Raw genomic sequence first — 9,790 nt, forward strand, 5'->3', positions numbered from 1 at the left:
TTACAGATTATATTATTATTATACATGAGTATTTTAGTCTTTATTCATTTCTTCCTCTTCAATTCTCCATCATTATATTCATATCTACCTAATTCAAATCGAATTACAATTTTTTTTGCCTCTAATTCCCTCTTCCCAACCAAACGTCCTATTTACGTCGATTTTGTAGACATTGTGTCGGGCTCACGAATGAAAGGATCAATGGTCATCCATGATTTTTTGGTTTGTAAATACATTTGTTAATGTATGAGCAAAAAGCTGCCATCTTTGCATGATTATCATTATCAACTCATATTGTATACATTATGACAAACACAAACAGATACAAAATGACTGTTACAACAATGGCTCATAATCTATATATCAACCAAAATTATTCAAGTTTATCACAAGTATACTAAAGCAGCTATCTTCTAGGCTTAGTGCAGCAGGATGCATCAGCCCCAGTCTTTTCCCTACAAAATGTATTTCTTAGAAAACCTTCTAGCCGTTGGAATGCCGACGAAAACGCACCTGGGTCAGAACAAGAAGGCAAAAACTTGTGTGAGACTGTCTCACATGTCTCAATCAGTGAGACGGGTGGGATCTTTCATCTTTGATTGATGAGGTCAAAGATCAGATCCATTAATCAAAAATCCGACCCGTCTCACGAATTGAGACTCGTGAGACGGTCTTACACAAGTGTTACCCGAACAAGAAAAGGAACAGTTATAAAGTATACAACTTCAGAAAAAGACTAATATTAGATCTTTCATGAACTCAAATTCTGAATTGGGAAGTACAGAAGCTATTAACCAGCAAGGCAACAAGTTGTGAATTTAAAATTTAAAAAAAAAAAAAAAAAAAAAAAAAAAAAAGAGTAGAAAACAGTGAAAACCTGAGCTTGTTGAACTGTCTTTCTTCTGCAATGATCCTCTCACTAAAAGTGTCCCTGGTATCTGCTGAAAGACCTACAAGTACACGATCCATAAGAAAACTAAACAGAAAGAGCAGCGTTTGCTCAAAAAATTCACAGGGATGCTTACCGAAACACGAAAGTGCAGGTCGTTTATTTGACTACTAGAACAATCCAACTTGTTTGGACAGTCAGCATCATTTACATTGTTTGTCTCCTCAAGTGACTTCAAAATGACATCGGAATGCTCCTTGGGGAACATTATCTGTTAAACAAACATTGTGATTCAGCTAGGACAATATGGCGATTACTCAGCATAAAGAAAAATAATGGAACATACATCAACATCAAATGAGGCTGCATTTAATTTACAAGATGCACCATTGGTACTGAAAAAGGACTCTACTGATTGCAACAAATTGAAGGCACTGTGCTGGCGTTGAAGTCCCTGAGACAAGAGTTCGAACTGCAATATGAGATCTCATATCTATAACAGTTATACAAACATAAAGAAACAGAAAAACTAAAGTACATAGATGTATGTAGGCTAGTTTACATTTTATGGATTGCTGAACCAGAATCTGAAGAAAAGATACAATACCTCAAGCATGAAAGACAAATTAGTCTTCTCGGCAATTTGGTGGGGTATTGTCTTCTTGGTGGGAGGCACAAAAGACCAGGCAAGTCCCCATCGACATGTCTGGCCTTGAACAAACTCAGTTGTCTTCACAACTGTGGCTCCAACCTCCCAAAGTTTCGATACCAGCACTTTCATGTTTGCTTTTCTTCCAATCATAGACGTGTACCACCTACAAAGATGCGGAGTGAGTAATAAACAAATTTATTAAGTTTGCAGATAAATTAGAAATGAATTTAACACAACATATACCGAAAAGACTGCCTGAGCTGAACACTATCATCAATCATGCGGGTTATAAAAGCCTGCTCCCCTCCAGGACAAACCATCTCTTCCGGAGTTCCAGCACAAGAAGTCTTTGGATTCTGTCCTGCTTCCTCTATCGTCTCAAAGAATGGAGGGTTGCACATACAAAAGTCAAAATTCTCCCATTCCTTGACAACACCCACAAGAATAGGTGGACCATGATAATTCTTACTCATATTCATTTGCACTTCATGTGGACCTGAAAGTGGTTCAATACCTACAGGCTTGGCATTACTATCATCTACATCTTGTTTACAATTGATCATTGATCCATTAAGAACTTTATCAGCAGAAGAATCCTGAGTAGCAACATTTCTAATTTCAATCAATTCGGAAATATGAGGATTACTTTTGACATTTCTCTCTGCCCACTCTAATGCTACATCAGTAAAATCTGTCAAAAGTGAAGCAAAAATACACTCAAATTGCAACTTTATGGGACATAAGGCTTTGTTGAAAGTAAAGCAGAGGCAACCCAAGAACCTACCGGAACCAACAAACCTCCAACCAAGTAGAGATGCACCAAGTAGCGGGTAAATGCAATTTGCTCCAGTTCCAATATCAAAACCCTTCACAGTATTGTCATATGATTGAACTTTAGGTATAATTTCCGATGACAAAAGATCTTCTATCCAATGGATGTAATTAGATCTATTGGGAACAGTGGGGCAAAGCTGCCCATCAGGGATCCACCTACAATTTCGCATTTAAATAACATCAAACCACTCGAAATGCACAATAATATTGCAATAATTTGTGCTATATACGAGTAGTGACAACTTAAAATTCATAAAATTCAACCCAAGTCATCAAAGTGGCTTTTAAAAGAGAGAACTTTCAATGTGGCAGCTTAAACATCCATCTAAATAATACTCATCAAATTATATTTGTTTTTTTGTCCAGGAGGTGTCTGAACAGACCCTAACTCTAGGAGACACATTTAAGGACTAATTCTCGTTCGCACCGGACCGACCCAATTAAGAGGCTGACTAGATTGGTTTTTCCAAACGAAAGGGGTTTCGAACTCACGACCTCTCGAACAAGAGTGCACGGCCACTCACTCCAACCAAGCTGATTATCAAATTGTATTTGTTGGATTGGCTGAGCATATGCATTTTGCAAAGCTATTGGCTTTAATTCCTCCAAACATCATTCAATCAAATTATTCAGGAAAAAAAAAACAAAAAAAACAGCAGAATGTTTAATTACCAGTCCAAACCATGATCGTGGTGGAGCAAAACCCGAGTGAGCTCTCGGGTGGCATTGAAGTCAGTCCAATCTATAGTGGGCCGGCCACTGCGTGCGTAGAAAACGTAGGGTGCAAAGGATGAGTACTGAGAAGCGAGTAATCCGAAGTCAGGCGGGTTTTCAGAGTACTTGTTTCGAGGGTGAATTCTAGGTCTCTCTCCTCTCTTCCTCTTCTTGCTCGGCATTACACTGCTCTGCTACCCCTTCGATTCTCTCTAGATTTGTCTGTTCAAATTCAATTCAATTCTAAGCTTGTTCTTTGTGCCTCCGATTGGATCATATCAAAATGAATACTGGAAAGTGAAAACACACTTCAATTGCAATCTAAGCTATGCGGAGATGAATATTTTGCAATGGCGTCGTCTCTGGCGCCAAAATAGGGTACACTTGATCCGGATTTAACCGGGTCGCAACGGCGTCGTCTCTGGACGTTTTACACAATGTGACCTAAGCAATATGAATTTGAATTCAGTTATTTGTAAATGTACTTGGGCCGGTCTACCACGAAACTCAATAAGCTGAAGGCCCAAATACTAAGGATTAAATATATCATACTAAAGGCCCACTTAACACTTGTTGTCCCAATTAAAATTTGCTTAGAAAAATGAAGCTTAGTATGCGTTTGCATGAACTTTATATCATTCCCAGGCAAATTACTTTGTGGACCTGGATTCAAAATACACAATTTTTATATTGGATGTTCACAATTCATATACTGAATGTTTACAACTAAAAATGTTCACAATTCAAATTGTGAATATTCAGTATGTAAATGGACACAAGTCCAAGGTGGACCCAGGTCCATGTTCACAATTTTAGAATTTTATATTCACAATTTTAAATCTTAATATACAAAATTACATTACTCAATATTCACAATTTTTGAACTCTATATATTCACAATTTTGTTATATACATTAAAAAATTGTGTTATGAAATTGTGAATATAAAGTTATGTAATTATAAACATAAAGTTCAAAAATTATGCAAAGTGGATCCGGATTCCTGGCATAACAAGTGCATCTCGCCCTATCCACAATTCCTTCCCTTCCCTTTATTTCTTGCGCAATTCTTCTAGTTTGAGTTGGGTATAGAACGAAAATCCACTCAATTGTAAGAGCGATTAAATCACACAAGAGAAGTAAACTACACTCAAAAGATACTGTGTTAATACAATCGATCTAAAAATATTAACAATAATCAAATTAATGATCTTTTTGATAGGAGAGTTATGTGTTACAACAAAAGTAATACAAGTCTTAATTATTTGGAATGAATGTGAGAGTTGAAACCCATTTTGTGCTACATAAGGTGGTTAAGCCAACTCAACTCCTTCATCGGACTCATCATTCCCATTTTCCACTTGACTTGACTAAGAACACGAGAGTTGAAGTGGCGTGAACGAACAGTTAGTTACGTCAACTCAACTCCTTCATCGGACTCATCATTCATCAATTCCTTCATTATTTTTCTTGAAAATGATTGATGCCTCCGCAGGTTTCATTACACGTTGATTCCACACTCATGAAATTCATATTCTCAACCCACTATTGTGAGCTCGATCGGATCATGCTAATAGTATCAAATTGTTCTAGTTCAATCCTCACGTAACACGCCTAGATTTGATTCATAACCAAGTCTTAATCGGGACACAATAAAATCACTATGATTCTTTTCTTTTTAAAATTAAAATTAGTTGTATTGGGCCGATTCTAATTCTGCTGAAAAAAAAAAAATCTTTAAAACCTCTTACAACGTTGCAGGACCGGATGCTATGGAACAACAAATTTGAAACTTCGATAAGGTTATAAGACAGTTCTATTGCTCTGATAACCTAGGTACAACTGGATTGCACGTGGTTCTCGATCTCTATGGTCAAATACGATCGTTAAAATAGGTCAATTTTGTCTCCACTTCACCAACCATCACATTAACGCACCAACGCATATCGTGACTGGTCTGAGTGACCATATGAGAAAATGAGAAAATTGGACCGTGTTATGCTATCAAACTCCAAAATTGAAAAGAATAATTATAAATCAAGAGCATGTTTATAGGCAAATGGTTCATAAATATTAATATAAATTTCTCCTAAAGAGGTTTGTTTACGGTTCTATTTAATCTAAAACCATAATCATTCAGATTTGGTATTGAATTGGGCTTTGAGACTATGGTAAAGATTAATTCCACATAAGCAAACACTCAATACCTTCATTTAATATTATGATTTTTTTTTCAGTACTTTCACTTTAAATAAAACAATATCACAATGTATAACACTTATTACACATTCTGTATTTTCTTCACATTTAAATTGGTACAAAATTGGATCTTCTTGATTTGAATCGATCAACTACGAAAAATTTAGACCGATTTATCTTTATTTGTCAATTAGAATCACAAAATATGGATTACAACAAAAGGGAAAAAAAAACATAGGACACCAAATGAAAACTCGACAAGAATAATGAAACCAACAACAGTGTAATGCTCAAAACTCCCAAAGATAATATCATTAAAGATTTTGGAGTAGTGAATGATGAGACAATCATATGTCATCTCATCGAATCTAAGAGAAGCAATTCCTCAGGCATTAGCTTGCACTCCTTTCCTTAGTGCTTTTCTTACCCCATCCCACCACTATCATTCTCTCTTCCCATTGGTCTTCCCATGGAATATGTGCCTTCCACAAGGAGGGAACATCATCACAACAACAAAACAATCATTCTCCACACCGAACTTTTACGGTGTTGATCACCTCTGATATTTTCTATACCGAATATAATTATGTATGTTTTTTAGTTGTATTGGGTACTGTTAGCTCTTATCTTCACAATATTCCGTAGCCAGTATAATAAGGCATATTATGGCTGATTGTACTCAGTTCAAAAAGACATACACATGTATGGGATTTCAATAGTGCGGATCAGGATTTGTACTTGTTGGGCAGTGGCCGATAAAGTGGCCGATAAAATGCCAAGTCTAGTACCCGGTGGCTAGGAGAATTGTTTGGCGGAGGCCGGTAAAGTCCTTAAGGGTCGAGTCCAGCACCCAGTCTGTCTCGAACAATGTGATGACCGTTTATAAGTAAGGGAATAAATTGCACATTCGCTACTAGCTATAACTTTTGGCCTGAGTGGTAAGCGTTTGATCCTAAACGTACTTTTGCTACCAAGTATAACTAGATATGTTTTTTTAGTTATATTGGGTATTGTCAACTCTTATCTCCATATAAGACATATCATGTTTAGTTATACTCAACACAAAAGGTATTGCTGTTGATCGGCACTACAGAAATATTTGCAAGAGAGAGGCTAACCCTAACACCTTTCAATACATTTTTGACTTGATTATGCAATTTAGGATCATATTTGACAGCATTGAAAGGATCATTAGATATTGGAAATATTATGAACTCTGCATTTAAGGTATTTTTGGAGACTTTAAGAGTAAATACAGGGGAGGTATATGACAGCCTAAGTGTATCTTAGTGATGGATAAAGTTGGAATACTATAGTTGGTTGGACATATGGATCCTCTATAGAGGAGACACGCGTGCACACATATATATAGATAATATAGATAGACAAGTCCCGAAAGGAATAGTCAACTGACTAGAACATACATATATATAGATAATATAAACAGGCAAGTCTCGAAAGGAATAGTTGACTGGTTGGAACCTGACTCTCGTACTTAAAGACTAATTCAATTCTTGACAACATCTAGGCTGTTTTACTTTTGGCCAATCATGCAATGAAAACTATGAGGGCAATTTGGCATATCAAGCATAAACACAAGTTATAACAAGGACATAGGAATGCAAGTTGTATAAAACCAAAGTCATATTTTCATGATGAGAACAAACATTCTTACAACCAAAAACCCAAATTTTTAACACTGAGCTCTCTACCCTAAACCATAGAATTCACATTTACCTTTCAAACATCTTGAAGAAAGGCGTACGCCTATCCTTTGAACCATATCTTCGGCTCCCTCCCTACCTCAAAGCCTAAACTAGCAAAATATGTACAAGACAATTGAAGCCGTTAAGAAACAAAGACCAGAAACCTCTTGTCATATCTTGCCCAAGACTCCCCCCACTACTAGCGCATTTATGTGTTTGCTGACTGCGATGGCACCCTAGGATGGTTATGGTCTCCCTCGTAAGTCACAATTAACATTGAAGGGTCTTCCAAGCATCTTTCCACATGCTTCCTCGCAGGGCAGCCTCTCATGCTACTACATTTATAGTATCCCCTGCACGAATAGCACAATAAATGTGGATTTAATACGCTGCAAGTACATAGTCCATTAATGCTTCTCTCAAGTCACAAGTTATAAAATCAATGCTCTTCACTCTTCAACTAAGAATGCAATCAAGTAATCGAACAATCAAACTTGCATCCTCAATTAATTTTTTAACAAGTAAAATGTCACTACTTTCTAATATCTGTTCATAGCTACTTTCTCAACCTACTGAAACACAGAGAGTCAACGGTCGCCTCCACTGAGGCTCAAACTCACTCCCTTCCATGTGGGAGTGTAAACCGGGTGCCACTAGACCACAAGGTCATTGGCATTTTCTAATTATATATACACACATATATATAGCAATACCTTGGGTGAGGAGAACCTTTGATTGGCTTCTGCCCGTACTTCCTCCAAGAATATTCGTCTTGAGGGATATCAGCTAGCTTGTTACTGATAGCGGGAACTTTAATTGACCTTTTCACCCGATGTTTCCTGTCCAAAAGTAATTCAAGTTTTGAGTATCTAAAATAGGAAAACGAAGAATGGAAGAAACACCATAGAGGCTAAAAAACGAACAGACCTCTTCTTGGAGCAGTGGCATCGACTGCTGCTTCCACATTTCGTACTTCCATCCTCGCCCCTTCCAGAGCACCTTTTCTTGTGCTGATACGAGCTCAGATCAGCGGAGCGAGAGGCACCGATTAAATGGAAGGCATTCCCGTCCATATTCGCGACACTCCCATCGATACTCAGAGAGGAGATAAACGAGCGAGTGGAGGACATGGTAGGGGTGCAAGTAGAGCTATCGAAATTCAGACTAATGCCACTATTGCTACGACGATAAATCATCTCTGCCTGTTGCTTCAATTGCTGCTGCTGCTGCTGCTGATACCTCTGCTGCTGCTGTTGAAGGAAGTGATAGCTTGGAATCGGAGTCTGGTGGGATAACGGAACCGGGGTTTTACCATGTAAGTTCAACTCGAACGAAGGGTTCCCCAATGCAAGGCCACTCTTAACACCAGAAGAACCCTTTTCCTGGTTTGAGGCCTCAAGAGAAATGGCAGGCAGAAGCTGCAAGGCTTTGGGGTGATGATCATCCCCTCTGCACATTGGGTTCTCCAAAAGAATGCTTGGAGGGAGAGAGGGGGTCTGGATTTTCTTCACCTTTCTCACCCTTGCATGCCCCAAAGTGGAATTGAGCTTAGAAACAACCCTCTTGAACTTATGAACAGCCTCCCCAGTTTCTAGGGCTAATTTGGCATACTGGCTCTGATCATGAGGCTGAGACAACAGACTAATAACCCTATGGCAACTCTCCACAGCTGCCCTGTTAGCTTCTTCAATCTCTTCCATCTCCACACCCCAAATTACAAACAAACACAAAAAAGCCCTAATTCCTAAAATCTAACACAGCCACCACAAAAAACATTATTGTCAGCTCCACAAATCCATCAAAACATCAACAACAAAAAAAAAAACAAAAACATTCAAGAGAAACCAAACCCCATTCTCAACAAAAACCACCCCAGACAATCTCCTCTTCTTTTCTCCACACAAATTCAAGATTCAACTCACCCAACCAAACAAAAGAAAAAAAGAAAAAGAAAAAGAAAAAAGAACACCTTTGAAACAGCACAGCAGGTTAAAGTTCAGATTCAGAAGGGTATACAGAAAACAAGGAAAAAAGCTTTTAAACCCAGAGAAGAATCAATGGCTAAAGAGAAGAGAACGGGCAAAGAGAAGACCTTTGGTTGGAACTCTGGGTGTGCCGTGAAACCCTAGATTCTTCAACCTCCATAAAAACTTGTTGTGATGGGAGAGGAAGGTGTGAAAGAGAAGACTTTGCTTCACTGGAGCAGCATTCACACACCCGAAAGAATACAAAGCTGCAATCTTTTTAATATGTTTATTACTTTTTTTATCGTTATATATTATTCTTCCACCATTGTTGTCTTTTTTTTTTTTCTAGAGAGAGATAGGATACCTGAGTAGAGAGAGAGACCACACTGGTGAACTACTAGTACTTCAATTCTCACAGAGAGAAAAACAAACAAACAAAAAATATCTGTTTATTTATTTATTAATAATTATTTATTTATTTATTTATGTATTGTGTATTACAGCTTATGCCAGAGTAATCTTAAATTGTCATAGTTATTGTCAAATAGCCGTTTGAAAAAGTATATTGTGTTTATATATTGCGTAAAACAGCTTATGCCAGAGTAATCATAAATTGTCACAGTTATTGTCAAATAGCCGCTTGAAAAAGTAAATTGTATTTATATACTGCGTATTACAGTTTATGCCAGGGTAATCATAAATTGCCAGAATTATTGTCCAATAGCCGCTTGAAAAAGTAAATTGTGAGTTGGTCAGTGTCTCCCATGACACTCAAACTTCTAGTGGGATTAAAACGCACACACTATTATTGAAACAAAATTTTATGGTAA

General features: G+C 37.5%; 2 protein-coding genes across 3 annotated transcripts; both read right to left on the reverse strand.

Moving 5' to 3' along the window:
• Positions 1 to 239: 239 nt before the first annotated feature.
• On the reverse strand, positions 240 to 3,507 carry LOC116003834 (RNA N6-adenosine-methyltransferase mettl16). The gene is made up of 8 exons (XM_031243772.1): positions 3,048 to 3,507; positions 2,326 to 2,531; positions 1,785 to 2,232; positions 1,497 to 1,704; positions 1,236 to 1,343; positions 1,026 to 1,160; positions 878 to 950; positions 240 to 513 (listed from the first exon to the last, which is right to left on the reverse strand). Exons 1-8 carry the CDS (start codon positions 3,269 to 3,271, stop codon positions 407 to 409), a joined length of 1,509 nt encoding a protein of 502 aa, XP_031099632.1. The 5' UTR covers positions 3,272 to 3,507; the 3' UTR covers positions 240 to 406.
• A 3,383-nt stretch (positions 3,508 to 6,890) lies between these two features.
• LOC116005090 (probable WRKY transcription factor 21) lies at positions 6,891 to 9,322 on the reverse strand. Of its 2 annotated transcripts, XM_031245328.1 has the most exons (4): positions 9,086 to 9,322; positions 7,921 to 8,744; positions 7,707 to 7,832; positions 6,891 to 7,346 (listed from the first exon to the last, which is right to left on the reverse strand). In XM_031245328.1, exons 2-4 carry the CDS (start codon positions 8,691 to 8,693, stop codon positions 7,202 to 7,204), a joined length of 1,044 nt encoding a protein of 347 aa, XP_031101188.1. In that variant the 5' UTR covers positions 8,694 to 8,744; positions 9,086 to 9,322; the 3' UTR covers positions 6,891 to 7,201. The 2 variants fall into 2 exon arrangements, with proteins under 2 accessions (XP_031101188.1, XP_031101189.1); XM_031245329.1 differs by having other exon boundaries at positions 7,921 to 9,322.
• Between the last annotated feature and the right edge of the window lie 468 nt (positions 9,323 to 9,790).

The sequence above is a fragment of the Ipomoea triloba genome, chromosome 14, assembly GCF_003576645.1.
Source record: "Ipomoea triloba cultivar NCNSP0323 chromosome 14, ASM357664v1".
In the NCBI taxonomy this organism is placed as follows: domain Eukaryota; kingdom Viridiplantae; phylum Streptophyta; class Magnoliopsida; order Solanales; family Convolvulaceae; genus Ipomoea; species Ipomoea triloba.

What these genes read in the sequence shown, in the direction of transcription:
- LOC116003834 (XM_031243772.1), bottom strand. Translation starts at nt 3,271, where the DNA reads ATGCCGAGCAAGAAGAGGAAGAGAGGAGAGAGACCTAGAATTCACCCT. An exon ending in CACGATCATGGTTTGGACTG is followed by an intron (nt 2,532 to 3,047) that starts GTAATTAAACAT and finishes GCGAAATTGTAG; the next exon opens with GTGGATCCCTGATGGGCAGC. An exon ending in AGACAGTTCAACAAGCTCAG is followed by an intron (nt 514 to 877) that starts GTTTTCACTGTT and finishes GTTCTGACCCAG; the next exon opens with GTGCGTTTTCGTCGGCATTC.
- LOC116005090 (XM_031245328.1), bottom strand. Translation starts at nt 8,693, where the DNA reads ATGGAAGAGATTGAAGAAGCTAACAGGGCAGCTGTGGAGAGTTGCCAT. An exon ending in TGCCACTGCTCCAAGAAGAG is followed by an intron (nt 7,833 to 7,920) that starts GTCTGTTCGTTT and finishes ACTTTTGGACAG; the next exon opens with GAAACATCGGGTGAAAAGGT. An exon ending in AAAGGTTCTCCTCACCCAAG is followed by an intron (nt 7,347 to 7,706) that starts GTATTGCTATAT and finishes CTATTCGTGCAG; the next exon opens with GGGATACTATAAATGTAGTA.